The following is a 16,190-nucleotide window of genomic DNA, read 5'->3' on the forward strand; positions in this document are numbered from 1 at the left end:
GGAGTGCTCTCGGGGAAATAAGAGGGCATCACTGTGGGGCCTGGCTGGCCACCATCTGGTCTCCATTAGTCTTTTGGAATATCTCACACCCAAACATTGGAGTCGCTAAATGACTGTATTGTCAGAACTATGTTTGCCATATTTTCTGGAGAAATAAAAATGAAATCCTACACCTAGTATTTTTCTCCCCTAATTGTCTTCTCTTTTTCATTTAGTAGTGTTTTGGTCCACTTGGGATTCATCCTCTTTAGTGCATACCTTCTAGCTTTCTTAACTAACACTTACTCCAATAGGACTAACTCTGGACTACCTACTAGCTGGCCAAGAAGTTCCTCAATCCATAACACCCCTGAGGCATAGATATCCTAATTGACATAACAAACTCTGATGGAAAAAGGTATACAATCTACCAATACTGAACTTTCTGTCTTTTCACACTAATCATCTCTTGAGTGGTATGTAAACAAGGGAAATGTAGAATGCCTATTCTTTATACTTTAAAAACATGTCTGGAACTATTTGAACTAACTAAAAGTAAAATAAGTGTCAGGGTAGATTATGACATACCTTTTCCCTTTTACTTAAAAAAAAAAAGAAAAAAAAGGAAATGGAAAACATACCACTTCTAGAAGACCCTGACATTGAAATGGTATCCGTAATGTATTTATATATGCCACACTTTCTTCTATGCATCGGCCATCTTTAGTACATATGTGTTGGATAGATGCCATATGGGTTGAAATAACCACATATGGAAAACCTTGTTTAGAAGTGGTGTGAATCATTAAGGTAAAAGTGAAGTCAGTTCTTTTGATTATACATACTTGCCGATCTGATAGAAATTGTTTTTCTTTTATCATTTGATAAAGAGATTATTAGCTTGAGGAAAAAAACGTGTAAAATTTCAAGAGAAGAAAATACTTAGTAGAAAACAATCCTTCCATAAATGTCAGCATTCTCCTACAGCAACCAAAAATAGAAATTACGTACAAGAACAATATACTTTCATTCACTTAAAAACGACACACGAAACATTACAACAATATTGGTTTTAGTATATCTTCTAATTTGAAATGGAGTGAAATGCTTCTGTGGTTAAATCAGCTTTTTTTTTTACTGTTTGCTATAAAAATTACAAGCATATATATTTCAGAATGTTCTTTTAATTCAAAACAAATGCAACAGAACTCAGCATACTTGAAACACATTTTCTGAATTTATTTGAAATCTTTTGACTCCAGAGAGTTCTGTGTGTGTGTAAGGGTTAGGCCTGACTGGTTATTTCACCATCTATCTCCATCCTGGCCTGATTGCACCGAACAGCCCGGAATGAGTTCCATATGCTCCCACTTTGTCTAAGTTTGTAGGACCTCTGGGTTGGAACTCCATTTGATCAGAGTAAAGCGAACCATCTCAGAAATGTGGCTCATGTCAAATGCTTAGAGCTGCACATGGATTCCGGTTCGGATGCATACGCTCCCGTTAGAAGTTGTGGCGACTGGCTATGCATTGGTTTACTTGTTATTGTTCCTACAATATGGATGGCATTTCAAGAATTTAAAATCATTTGCCTACCTTTGATGACAATGATGATCTCCTGGAGAGAGTTATGTTGCAAATACGGACCAAGACACATCATCAAAACGTTTTCAAATAAAAATTATGATATATCAATTTTTTCCTAACACCGGACAGATGAATTCAGAATGACAAAGATTCTCTAATGTTTGGAAAGGAAACCCACTGTCATCTTTGTAGTTTATTTCTCTTTTTTTCTTATTAAAAAAATAAAAAATATGGGTTTAAGGTATGTTTTCAAGTGTAGGCATTGCTCAAGAATCAGGTCAAGTTAAGTAAGGTGGGGTGTGCGTCCTCTAAGGCCCGGCTTTTAACTCCGGAGGTAAACGAAGCTGTCCAGGCCACGTTTCTCCCTCTTTGGGCTCTTACCTCCCTGTTTGGGTCTTCCCTCTCTTTCTTCTCCTTTCCTTTCACTACTGGACTTTTTCATTATTCCCGCTCCCCCACCCCCCTCCTCCTGCTCCTCCTCTCTCCGGCTGTGCTTCCCTTGTGTGTCTGGCCTGGCTTCTCTAACAGTTCAGCGTGAGTGTTAGCAGAATGAAAACCAGATGGACCAGCAGTTCCCACTGTTATCTCCCAGCTGACTCTGGCCGGCCCCCCTTATCCCTCCTTCCTGGGCATAGCAGGAATAGTTGCCTTTATTTAGGGTGACTGTTTGCTGCTGCACCTTTTCCCTCAGCTGCAACATAAGCAGGAAGCTGTGTAGTCCCTGTGGCTGAGGTTGGTTGAGGTGAGTAGGCTGTGTAATGAATTTAGTAAAGAAGTGGTTCTAAACCTGCCTAGCTTCTGTATTGTTCTAGAATAATTGATTTACTGAGCCTTTTCCTGCTTGTTTGTGGATCGTCATCTCAGGATGGTTTTTTCTATTGATTTTTAGAGAGTGAAAGGGAGGGAGAGAGAGAGAGAGAGAGAGAGAGAGAGAAGAGAGAGGAGAGAGAAACATCCATGTGAGAGGGATACATCAATTGGTTTCCTCCCCCATGTGCCCTGACTGGGGCCAGGTAGGAAACCTGTAACCTAGGTACATGCCCTTAACCTAACTGAGAATGGGACCCACAACCGTCCGGGGGGTGCGCAGGCCATCACTCTAACCACGGAGCACCACCAGCTAGGGTTACTGATATTGGTTTTTAAATAATGTGGAAAAGCAAAATGAAGGCTATTTTTAGCAGTAAGAGAAAGGTGGGTGTCTTTGCCATCACCTCACTCAGAGCACTCATTCACTACAGCAACGTTCACCGTTACTCAACCAGAGGCCCTGATACTACTAACCAGATAGCTCCTCTGTCAGAGGGCTCTTCTGAGAACGATGAAGAGGAGGGTGATGATGATGATGATGATGATGATGATGGTCTTTCTTTTATTACACCTCCCCCAGCATGGCATTAACATAATTTCAACATTTGAATATTATGTCCTATGGCAACTCAAGTCTTAGGAATCTGCTGTGAATAAAGGGGAGGTAGCTTTAGAATGGTCAGAGTAGTAATTTGGGCTTTTCATTTTCTTTTAATAATTGACTTTTCAGTTATTTTGAGTCATTAAGTTTGTACCCATATGGTTATAATATTTTTAAAGACCCGTTCTTTACCAATAGTCTGTGTTATTTTACTTTTCAAAAACTCATAGAGTGCGAAATATCTGTATCTAAGGCTGAAAAAGGTGCCTTAAGCATTAACCGTGTTTGTATGTATGTGTGTGTACGTGTGTGTATGTGTGTGAGTGTGTGTGTGTGTGTGTGTGTGTGAACATCTCTACACATGTTTGAGGAAAATTGGATCTAAAGAAACAAACAGAAACTTCTATACATATATTTTTTTTACTGGAGATTTGATAGAGAGATTAGACTAAGGAAGGAAAGTTTAACATTTCAAGAGAAGAGTATACTTAGTAGAAAACAGGCCTGAGCAAATGTTCATTATTGGGTAATCAGAAAACTTCTCCATATCTGTCACCTGCTCATGAAAAACATATGGAAGGTCTTTAGTTCTTTTTAATTCTCAATGTGGGACTTTTTTATTCTTACTCTACCTGAGATTGTTAATTGAAATATTGGCCTCATGTTTTTGAAGCAGTGGGTCGTAAACTCACAAAGCCTAAGTAAATAACAGCGGAACTTCGTTGTGTGACATATGCCGTTGAGGGAGCGGTGATTTTTCAAACAGGGCAGAAGACATTGACGTGAGATCTGTGTTGTGGAGACATACTCTGCGTCATCCAACAGGCCGGGAAACTCAGTATGGAAAGGGGGTGAGCGGTGTTATGAACATCGCTGGCTCCTACCAGTATTTCATCTACATAACAGAACTGTATATGGGTGTTATTTCGAAGCGGTGGGAGGGGTTCATTGCTGTCTTCCTCATCTATTTTTTATCTCTTGTGAATGCTGGCTCCTGCCTTGAGTGAAGTTGTGCTCTTGTTTATAACACTAACAAGGGAGCATTTGCCCACCCTAGAAATAACGATAGGACGTAAAGTCACCCAGTTACAAACGAGGCCCTGTCATCTGTGCCGCACCCCCCCACGTCAGTGGGGTCTGGATGATAAAGTCCTGATTTCAGCGTCAGTAGATGAGCCTTGTTTGGTGGATAGAAGATGACGGGTCTCTTGCGTTTACTCGCTTGTAAAAACGGTGACTCCCCCGCTTAGAACACTGAGGTGCTTGAGAAAGTAACATGTTCCCGGTGGCACCCTCCAGATCGGACTGAGAAACACTCCACGATGCCAGACTCACCTGTGGATGTGAAGACTCCGTCCAGGCTGACTCCTCCCATGATGCCACCTCCCCCGACAACTCAAGGAGCCCCGAGAACCAGCTCATTCACACCAACAACGTGTGAGTAGGCATTTTCATTTTGAAGTTTGAAAGTTTTTCTGCAAGTAAAACTTAAAAGAAGATCCTGCATCAATGAATTATGCAGACATGAAGCAAAAAAAAAAAAATCATTTATTTTCCAGGGAGGTATTGAGTACAGATGTGTTGTATCATAGGTATAATTTGTAGGGATGGCACTATTTGCCTGTCTTTTGTGCTTGCTTCAGAAATGTATTTTACTAACATCTCCGCGAGTGAAGAACACTACGTTTGGTCTGTAACTCGAGATGTTACCGCTGTAACTTTTAATTTGACTTAATGTGGAGCTTCTTATTGTAGTCTGTTCATTTTGACTTGGAACATGTAATCATTCAGGTTACATCTGATCTTCTAATACTGTTTTCTTCTATTATTTACAGATCATTTTAAAATCTAACATTTTTAGGATTTATGTTTAAAATGTAATGTTTAGAAACACACACAAAATGACTTTATGCAACAGTTGTATACAGAAATCTTTCTGAAATAAGGATAAGGAGCATCTTTCTTGTCCTGAAACTGTCAGGCTTTTTTTTTTTTTAAAACATAGTTTTATTAATTTCAGAGAAGAAGGGAGAGGGAGAGAGCAAGAAACATCAATGATGAGAGAGAATCATTGATCAGCTGCCTCCTGCACGCCCCACATTGGGGATTGAGCCCACAACCCAGGCATGTGCCCTTCACTGGGATCGAACCCGGGACCCTTCAGTCCACAGACTGACGCTCTATCCACTATGCCAAACCAGCCAGTGCATGGAACTGTCAGACTACATTCCATCTTGGCTCAGGTCCCCTGTTCTGAATCAGTGGAGTGTACTGCTTCCTGTGTCATGCAGGAAAGGACGGAACATTCTGACAGAATCCCAGCTTTCCTCTCTTTCGTGTATATTGTAGTCGGGATAGCAGGTAGCTATGTTTTCATCTGTCTCAAAGTCTTGGTTAAAATTGTTCTCAAGGATTTGTGAAAACACACACACACGCACACACACACACACACACACACAACTATCTATTGAAGATAATAGTATGGATAGACAATGTGCCATTAAATCTACACGCATAAAAAATAACAGGCAAGAATAGATTCATGGAATTGAAAGGGATGGACAGGCCTTTCCAAACGTGTAAGGAGCAGGAGGCCGCAGCAGTGCCAAGTTGTAACCCTGTCACCCTGTATTTGTTTTGTTGTTATCCAAAACCATAGTGATAGGCATATGTCTCCCGTGAGAAGTCCTAGTGAGCTGTCATTTCTTGACAGGTTGCTTTGGTACTCATGTGGGACAAGAGACCTTTTTTTTTTTTAAAGAATAATAGAGTACTTAAAATATCTTCAAACTATTGTTGGGAATAGTTTATCAAAATTATATTTAAAAATGTGTTTGGGAAAAAATCAGTTTGTCAAATTAATTGACTTAACGTAAAATCAACATTTTCCTTAGGGAGAAATGTGCAAATCTTTCTAGCCTCCAAGTTATCGATGATCATCTTGATGTTCAAGTAAATATGATCAGAAATGAATTTACCGGATTACCGCCAACTGTTATTAATGGGATAGATATGTACCTTTTGGATTTCTTGAAATAACTCCCTGATAGTTATCATATCTATTTTGGCTTTTCCCTAAAGAAGGGGTTAAGAAATATGAGGGGAAGAAAATAGCCTTCTAATTGGGTGGTTGTAAGGTTAAAGCTTGAAAGTCTAATTTTTATAAACATAGCTGTCAGCTTGTGTGTATAAAACATGATTAAAAATGTCCCGTGATAAATTTAGTCTCCACCAAATGTACACGTTCTCTAGGAGGGGAGCAGCTGAGCAAGAAATAGTCCTGCTACATTGATGTAAGCTGGTGACCAAAGGCTGACACCCAAGTGTTGTTTGTTCTGTGTTGGAAACATTTCAGGTGGTTGGCATATGTGCACATGGGCGGCAGGGCTGTCTCTGTGCTACAGCCGACTCCGTTTATAATCAGCTTCTGTGCAGAAAACTCTTGTGCAGGGTGAGGAGTAGACCCATTTAATTATAGAATACCTGAGCCGGTGTGAGCCTGTGAAGTCAAAGCATTTTACAGAAAAGCTCCAACAGTCTTTTTGTTTGTTTTTAACATTTTTATTGATTTCAGAGAGGAAGGGAGAGGGAGAGAGAGAAACATCAGCGATGAGAGAGAATCATTGATCAGCTGCCTCCTGCACGCCCCCTCCTGGGGCTGGAGCCCACAACCTGGGCATGTGCCCTGAAGGGGAATCAAACTGTGACCTCCTGGTTCATAGCTCAAAGCTCAACCACTGAGCCACGCCCAACCACTGAGCCACCCCGGCGGGGCTGTATTTATTTTTAACTTTAAATAATTTCTTTTAAAATTTTTTCAATTACAACGTAGGGGATGTAGTCAGTAATATTGCAGTAACTTTGTATGGTGTCAGATGGGCACTAGTTTTACTGGGGGTGATCATTTTATAAGTTATATAATGTCTGATCACTGGGTTCTACACCTGAAATGAATATAATATTGTATCTAGCAGTTTTTTTAAAAAAAAAATTCACTAGACTTAAAGGGAAGGGGACTTGGTTGTAATTTTCTTGTGCATTTCTCTATACGTTTACCTTTTCTCTCTGATTTTGTGCTCTTGACAGTAACTAATGGCACAAGCCATTCACCCACAGCCTTGAACGGTGCCCCCTCGCCGCCCAATGGCTTTAGCAATGGGCCTTCCTCTTCTTCCTCTTCCTCTCTGGCTAATCAACAGCTGCCCCCAGCCTGTGGCGCCAGGCAACTCAGTAAACTGAAACGGTTCCTTACTACCCTGCAGCAGTTTGGCAATGACATTTCACCAGAGATAGGAGAGAGAGTCCGCACCCTCGTCCTAGGACTGGTGGTAAGCAAACAGAAACCGGCCCAATTTTCTGGGGTAAGGGAGAGTGCGTGGGGGGGTGAAAAATATAGTCTCCTTTCTCGCGGGTATTTTATTCTAGTCGTTTTTACTGCTGGAGATTGGGTCCAAGTCTGATCATTCTATAACAAGGTTTTAAATTCTGCATTGCGTGTTGACCCCCCATCCCCACCATGGTTTCTATTACTATTTGACTAATGAAGATATGGCTATATGCATATTTATTGCTATCTTGGCCATACATGTGTAGTGTGTCTAAAATTCCATAAGTATATCCCCCTGTCATAGCTAGTGCCTTTCAACAGTGACAAAATGTTTTGGGTACGTGAATGATTCACTTCACGTAGTTCAGTGCTCTTTTTAACTTCATTGCTTTAGGGGACTTTTATTAGCCTAGATCGGTGGTTGGCAAACCGCGGCTCGCGAGCCACATGCAGCTCTTTGGTCCCTCTAGTGTGGCTCTTCCACAAAATACCACGTGGGGGCGAGCACGTACAGTGCGACTGAAACTTCATAGCCCATGCGCAGAAGTCGGTATTTTGTGGAAGAGCCAGTATTATGTGGAAGAGCCACACTCAACGGGCCAAAGAGCCGCATGTGGCTCGCGAGCTGCGGTTTGCTGAGCCGCAGTTTGCCGACCACTGGCCTAGATGATGAACTAGAATCTATAACAAATAACATTCTCCTTGTATGTGTTTTCATTTTTAGGGCTAATCACATTAAGAATTGTTTATTGTGGTAAGATATATAAAACCTAAAATTTATCATTTTAAGGATTTCTAAGTATATGTACAGTTTGATGGCATTAAACACATTCACTGTTGTGTAACCATCAGCACCATTCATCTCCAGAACTTTTTCATCACCCCAGACTGAACCTATGTCCCCATAAAACAAGAACACCCCAAATTTATCTCCCCTCAACTCCTACACCATTAATTGGTTTTTGAATAAAAACAATTTTTTTTGGTGTAGGTAGAATTACTTAAATGATTCGTTTGAGAATAGGAGTGTTGACTAAGGAACATTATAGTATATTCTGTGCATTATCACTCTAGACATGAGAACAGACATCCTTTTTTAGAGTCCTAGATCACTTTTGCATGTCCATGATTTCATATACACATGGAGGGTTTCCATTTAGGAAGGTGATTTTCCCATAGCAGACGGAATCACGGACAAGTTATGAGTCACAGCGTCAGTTCTTTCAGTGTCCAGGCTAATCGTGGAACTGAGATTCAGACGATCAGCAGCAGTTTCCTTTTTCTTGAAATAGATCATTTATTTTTATTGCGTGGATTTACCAAGGGCAAAGACATACCGGTTGTGTTTTGTCAGAGAAGCTCCCAAATGAAGAGTCTGGCTGAGAGTCTAAGGCGGTAGACACGCTTCACATCACGGCCTCTCACATTGCCAGAGATGTTGCAATTCAACGTTTTTTTTCTTCTTTTTTTTTAAAGTATGTGGAACTTTTCAGTGCCGTCTCCCTCTCCTCTGCACTGTAAGAACAACAGCTTGCACATTCCCCACAGTCCATCAGCTTCACCTTGTCCCCCTCAGGACAGGAAGGCGAATTTGACAGAAGAATGTCAGCCTCCTGCAGTTACTTCTGTCACTCACTTATCTTTTCCTTTCATTCATTGTCACGTTTTGCATAATAGGCTTTTCAACACCTAAATAAATTAGATGGAAGAACCACAAAGTAAAGTCAAAACAGTGATTGTATTAAGAAAACGGTAAATGTGTTGTTACTAGGAGACGTTTCTTCTGGCAACTGCTTTATAAATTGGATATGTCTTTAACAGCAGTTTCCATAACTTTAAATGTATCAAAAATTTGGTAGCCGTCAGTAGATTTTTCCACATCTTAAGTGGCATACTTTGAAGATACGTTTTATTTATCTGAAGACCTTATGGAGATAAGTGAGGGGGAAGCATTAATTAATAGTGCTGTGTACATGAGAGGCAGGCAGTGAACATTTGTCAAATGAGCGAATGACTAGATGATGCATTTTGTTTTGGGCATTGAACACAAGCCGTTTTATTTAAATCTTGGGACCACCCTTAGAAGTTGTGATTTTTATACACATTTTATATGTGGGGAGACTGAGGTTTGCAGAAGGAAAATATACATTGTGATAGGCCTATGATTTGCACTCAGGTAGTAAATCATAATGAATCTCATTTTGCTGTTATTTAGACAGTTAAGAAAAAATATTAGTAACTGTTTTAATGTGCAAAACATAACCAGAATGGCTTTTGGGAAAATGAGCCATAGAAACAAAATGGGGGGGGGAGGGGTAGTAAAAGGTAAAGGGGGCCAAATATGTAGTAATGGGAGATGATTTGACTTTGGCTATTGGGCACACAATGCAGTGTACAGATCTTGCATCATGAAAATGTATACTTGAACCTCAATAGTGCAGCACACCACCCAACATAGCTGTTCATTCTGAGCAAGGATGCTTTGGTAGACATAGGAAGAATGGGAGGATGGAAGGGCGGGAGAAGAATATTTCTACCAGCAGAAATACAGACATGACCTGTGGGGTGAATTGAGATTCTGACACTTGCCTTTGGCCCACTATGCGATCAGTTGTGCTTTTAAATGAAGAGTTTTCCATACAGGGTAATATTAAAAGGTTCTTCATGATTTTAGAGACAAAATTCTCTGACAAAAGTATGCACATTATTCTCAAAGTACCATATTTATGGTCTTTCATTTTCAGATGTTATTTTAAAAGGAGGGTGATACAGTGAATTATAATATGCAGTATTTTTTTTTACATAGTCAACGGTATTATATTGAAAATACTGCTTCCTGTATGTGTGTGTCTGCTGGTTATTACAGTGTTTTAACCGTATTGGTAATTTAGTAATCTCATTGTTTTTACTGTCTATCAAGAGACAAATGTGTTTATAATACATATTTTCTTCCACAGAACTCTACTTTGACAATTGAAGAATTTCATTCCAAACTGCAAGAAGCTACTAACTTCCCACTGCGACCTTTCGTCATCCCGTTCTTGAAGGTATTGTACAGCTCACTTGTCTGGAAAGTATTTCAGAGCATATTGTCGCTAGGTCACAATAGTGTTTGTTTGTTTTTTGGAGTGGAGGGTTGTCAGAAATTTAAGGGTGCTTTCACTTAGTTTACTGGGTGAAAACTATCTGAATACATATGGTTTTCTGATCATTTCTAAAGCAGTCTTAAAAGGATAATTCAGAGTGTTTTGAATAGTTAAGTTGGGAGAACAATTGAGAAATCTCTTTGAATAAAGGTTTTGTTTGTTTATTTGTTTGTTTGTTTTGGTCCTTTGAGTTACATTTTACATTTTGCTTGTCTTGAGAATGAATGTAAGATTGGTTCTTCCTTTTTAGTTTTTCAGAGTCTTAAAAATCCATCTGATTTATTTTTGCAACAACCTAATGCAATAGAAAGAGCAGGCCCTCACCCCCTTTGTCAGTGAGGAAACTGGGAGTAGGTGGCAGATGCAGGGTATGTCGGTCTTAGAATCATTTGAGGTGTGATTTAGAAACAGTATGTATTCCTCAGTTTCCTGGTCTTCACCTTCTCCAACTACTGCCTCTCTAGTAAAGCAACTGCAAAAAACACACAAAAAGAGTTCCCAAAAGAAAGAAGGGACATGTTTATCCGGGACAGCAGGCAGTTACTTCACTGATTGATACTAAAAGAATTGATAGTTTTGATAGAAAAATAAAATTTTGATAGGGAAGCAAATTATGCCCACTGCTTTGGCATAGTGGGTTGTTAGTGAATACCATGGAGAGCAGTGGTTCTCAACCTTCTGGCCCTTTAAATACAGTTCCTCATGTTATGACCCAACCATGAAATTATTTTCGTTACTACTTCATAACTGTAATGTTTTGAATCGTAATGTAAATATCTGATATGCAGGATGGTCTTAGGTGACCCCTGTGAAAGGTTCGTTAGACCGCCAAAGGGGTTGCAACCCACAGGTTGAGAACCACTGATCTAGAGGAACAAACCCATTTTTATCCTAACCGTAGGCTTTGCAGATTGATTAAATGATAAAGACTCATTCGCCTTCCCCTTTGCTGTGAAGTTCCATCTTTTTTTTTTTTTTAAATCAGTCACATAAAGTTCAAGTAACTCCCCAAAAGCCTGGAAAAGCTGTCAGAACTGAGCCCAAATTCAGAACTTTCTGGATGATACGTTTTTCCTGCTGTTATTCTTGTTGAAGTGAGATAGTTCTGTTCTGAGAATATTTACAAATCATTAAATTAGATCTTTTTATATGGAAATCCAGATTTCCATTATGTTCTTTTCATTATTTTCTATATTGTGTACATAAGGTTGCAGGTATGATGTATCAGTATTTCCTCCAAAATGGCTTCTACTACAATCAAGTATTCTCAAAAGCAAATTGTTTTTTGAGCATGTCAGTTGAGTCTAGAATCTTGGGTTTTCTAAGAGAGCTGCTTTCTGTAAAGATTTCATCATATGAATTCCATTTCCTGTGCAAATACCACTGCTTTCTTTGCTTGCAAGAAACTAAGGGAAGAAAAGGAGAGAATAAAAGGGGGAGGGGGGCTCCTTTCAGGGTCAAGTTGGCAGCCAAAAATTATTTTAAAAGCATACAAGGACACTTCCATGTTCTTCTATCACTGCTGCACACCATATGGTTACCATATCATTTAGTTGGGATCATTGGAATCAAAGATAAAACTTTTTTTTTCTAATTTTAGTGCTTTTTCTCAAAGGAGACATTAATGACAAAAACCATATGGTTGTGGGAACTCGGGCCTTAATAAGTGCATTCAAACATTGCTCTAACAATATGCATTAAAGTCTTGTTTTCATTAAGCTAATGTAACCCTCAGACCCTCGATTCCATTTTGCATTTATGGAGAAACATTTACTGGAAAGATATTAGACACCATTCTAATTACCTAATCTGGCACCAGAATTAGAGCAAACAGAATTGCTTTGTATTACCATATTTTTTAAATTGAAAGAAGATGTTTATGGAACCACTAAATTAAGCCGAGTGCCACGTGAAAGCCTCTTGTCTTGTGCCATCCGTACATTTAAATTGGAAACTGGAGGCATGCGTGTTTACTATTAATCACTCAGTTGTGTGACAGGGGTTGTATTAAAACATGAAGTTAGGGATCCCCACCAAAATATAGATTAAAGAAAACTCTTTAGTGAAAACAGTCCTAGATACAGCTTCTTTTCTTATAAGCCTCTTCCCCTGTAGACACCAGTTAAAAAGTATAGGTATGCTTTAACCACATCCACCCTCGAACAGTCTCCTTTGCAAAACTTAGATTTAAGTCTGCAACTAAGAAGTTTGTCTCTCTATAACACATAGCCCAAGAGATGCGCATTTTATAACTTGTCTTCAGGGTTTTACTATTTTGTGTGTCTTCAAAATCAACTTTCGTACTGACTATCTTAAGGTTGTTTCTGGCTCAGAGCCCGGGAATGCGTTGCCAAAACACATCTGCACACGAGCTGTCCAGCCTGGGGGTCAGCCCTCCTGATTATCATTCAGGAACTCGTCTCTCTGAGCTGGCGGGACCCGGTCTGCCTGCCTGCTTCAATGTTGCTGGCAGGCTGCACAGAAGGAATCTGAGAGAGCCTGGCGCTGTGGTCCCAACCGAATCTGCTTCACACAGCATGGCCACAGTCTTGTTTGCAGTGTACATGGGAGGGGGGTTTATGATATATCCCAGGTGCCTCCTCTTGATAAGAATGCTGAAGATAATATGAAGAAGGTCATGGGACAGTGTTGATCTCTCCCCAGACCCCCCCTAATTCTGAATCTCATGCTTTGTTAATGAGTACTGGAGATACTTTGTGTTTTTTTGTTTTGTTTTGTCTCCTCCTTTATTAAATCTTTTTTTTTTTAATCTTTGGAATCCTTTGAAACAACCAGGACTAGAGAGGTTTGCAATATATTGTTTTGGACAACTTTCAAATCTTATCCATAGACTTGAGAATGATTCTTAAAACTTTTTAAGTGTTCAGGGGGAATTGCTGTTTTATTATCTATGGATGGCACACAGTGTCTGAGAGCTACCTTCACTAAAGAGCAAACAGAGTTTAAAAATATTTTGAAAATGTATTTATTACCCACATGACCCTCTAGACCAGTGGCTCTCATTCTTCCTAATGCCGCGACCCTTTAATACAGTTCCTCATGTTGTGGCGACTCCCAATTTCATTGTTACAAGTTGAACATAATTAAAGCATAGTGATTAATCACAAAAACAATATGTAATTATAGATGTGTTTTCTGGTGGTCTTAGGCAACCCCGGTGAAAGGGTCGTTCGACCCCCAAAGGGGTCGTGACCCACAGGTTGAGAACCGCTGCTCTAGATTAACTGCAAATGGTTTATTTTTAGCTACAGCATGTGGTATGTGCTAATCTTTAGCAAATATCCTAGTATTTTATACCTTGTGCAGAAACATGCTTTGGCATTCTTAGGAGATGGATCCTTGGTTCATACCTCAGATAATGGACGGAGTTTCAAGTCCAGCCCTGGTGCCTGTCCCTGATAGTGTAGACCCGGGAGCCCATCGCGGAAGGCCGCTGGCACCTCCTGTGTTCAGAAATGCCTTTCAACCCGACGGGCTAACTAATATCCATGGCATCTTGTTCCTACAAATAAGATCCTGGGTTGCAAAGAGATTTAGGTTATGGGTCTCCCCTTGAATTTGGAGAGGTAAGTGTTGTTCTTCACTCTGCCATCTATTCTCTCTGTCCCCCTGCCTCCCCCCAAAGAAGAATAAAAATAAAAGAGAGAGAGAGAAGAAAACACAACAGCCACTTGGATTCACAATGTCAGAGTACGTTTACTTTTTAGAGTGAAATTCCATTTCCGTTTGAACGCTTTACTGTGTGGAATTGTCTCCTTCCCTTTTGTTACATTTGAGATCGCCAGAATTATGTGTCCACAAACATGTTCAGAGAGTCTTTTTCAAGTGCTGGGCTCGGTGAGGAGCAAGAGTTATGGGCACACAGGATTTCTCCTATGAAACTGTATGCAATTTCTAGAATAAGGACGCTACAAAGAAAGCAGATTATTTTCATAGACCACTTATATATGCTTCTTTGTGCATGAATTCCACCCGGGATATCTGACCATACTCTGGGCATTACTTAAATGTACGAATCTGACAATTACTGAAAATAATGTCTACATTCAACTCTATTATCATCATCATCATTATTATTATTATTATTATTATTATTTGAAGTTAGTGGTCGACCAGAGATGTTTCATAGGATTAACCTGTTTTACCTGGGCAAGTTACTAGATACAAAAATGAAGTGTGTATGTATTTCACATACCCTCTGTCTTCCATGAGGAATAAACAAAAATTGCTGATGGATGGAGCCAGAACTTTCTATCCTGGGGGGCTTAATATTATATTAGACTCAGATCAGAAGGACCTTAAAAGTAAATAAGTGCCAATCCCAGGGCTCCCCGTGGTCCTGGCAGCCGGAGGGGGAGGTGGCTCACACAGGTCAGGCACCTCATGCTCGGGGCAGTGCAGGTCAGGGAGCAGCCGACACTGTCGCCCAGCACTGGGACCTGTGCCTGGACACCACACCTCTTGCCTCTATCCCCTCCTGCCCCGCAGGCGAACCTGCCCCTGCTGCAGCGCGAGCTCCTGCACTGCGCGAGGCTGGCCAAGCAGAACCCTGCCCAGTACCTCGCCCAGCACGAGCAGCTGCTCCTGGACGCCAGCACCACCTCCCCTGTGGACTCCTCCGAGCTGCTCCTCGACGTGAACGAGAACGGGAAGAGGCGGACTCCAGACAGGTGAGGGGGAGCGCGGCGGGCTGGCCCGGCCTTGGCCCGGTGCCCGTGGGATGAGGACCTGCTGGTGGGATGTCTAAGCTGACTGCTCACCTGTACCTGTTGCAAACAGCCGTAAGCTAAAGGGTCCCTCCTGGGGACCTCGCTCTGGCCTGGGATGTTACAGAGGGATGACTCTGGCCTGTGTCAGGCTTTTGTGACGCTTCATCTTTGTTGCTTATAATATCAAAGTCAAAGGTGAAGGCCCTGGCCAGGTAGCTCACTCAGTTGGTGAGAACATTGTCCCAATGCGCCAGGGTTGTGGTTTGATCCCCAGTCAGGGCACATACAAGAATCAACCAGTGGATGCATACATAAGTGGAACAACAAACCTCTCTCTCTCTCTCTCTCAGTTTTATAAAACAAGGATTCATGGGAGTATAAATCGAATAACTATTTTGAAGAAATGTCTAGTAATCCCTAGTAATGCTGACTATATGTACATCCTATGGTTTAACAACGATTTCACTCCTAGGGCTATTCCATAAAGAAAACTGCTTCTTTGTGCAACCTAAGGCATGTATAAGAATGTATATAACAGCATTTTATAATAAGTAAAAAAAACTATGGGGGGCAAACCCAAATTATTATCAACAGAGAAATGCATAAATGAAATAAGCTAGATTTTTACAATAGAACCTTATTGAGCAGTTAAAAGAAATGTATTAGAATCTCTTAAGTGAGTAAAAGTAAACTGCAGAGGGAAGAAAACTATAAGAATATTAAAAACATAAACAATAATGCTGTGTATTCTTTAGGGACTGATTTATCAGTAGTAAATATGAGATGCTCATGAATGATAGTGTGAAGTTCAATAAGTGCTTACCTCTGAAAAAGTGTATACTTTAAAAAATAAAATTATAATCCATTTTACCTACCCATATGCCCATTTATTCAGATATGTAATATATATTTTCAGAGCTTCTTTCTTGTCCTACTCTTGTTCTAAGGGCTAGCAGACCTGGAAAAGAAGAATGTAATATATCCCTCGTCCCCCAAAGACAGCCTCATGG

At 40.4% G+C, this 16,190-nt stretch overlaps 1 protein-coding gene across 5 annotated transcripts in view; it reads left to right on the top strand.

The window, feature by feature from the left end:
• RUNX1T1 (runt related transcription factor 1; translocated to, 1 (cyclin D related)) overlaps positions 1-16,190 on the top strand; it is a 139,389-nt gene that overhangs the window by 74,596 nt on the left and 48,603 nt on the right. For 4 of the 5 annotated variants that reach the window (XM_015562301.1, XM_015562299.1, XM_015562300.1 and 1 more), the window contains exons 2-5: positions 4,277-4,414; positions 7,064-7,305; positions 10,262-10,351; positions 14,960-15,141. In XM_015562301.1, coding sequence (XP_015417787.1) covers positions 4,300-4,414; positions 7,064-7,305; positions 10,262-10,351; positions 14,960-15,141 — 629 coding nt within the window. In that variant the 5' untranslated portion in view covers positions 4,277-4,299. Of the gene's footprint in view, positions 1-4,227; positions 4,415-7,063; positions 7,306-10,261; positions 10,352-14,959; positions 15,142-16,190 lie in introns of all 5 variants that reach the window. The other variant, XM_015562303.1, reaches the window with a different exon arrangement.

This window comes from Myotis davidii, unplaced genomic scaffold (assembly GCF_000327345.1).
Source record: "Myotis davidii unplaced genomic scaffold, ASM32734v1 scaffold317, whole genome shotgun sequence".
NCBI classification, from domain to species: domain Eukaryota; kingdom Metazoa; phylum Chordata; class Mammalia; order Chiroptera; family Vespertilionidae; genus Myotis; species Myotis davidii.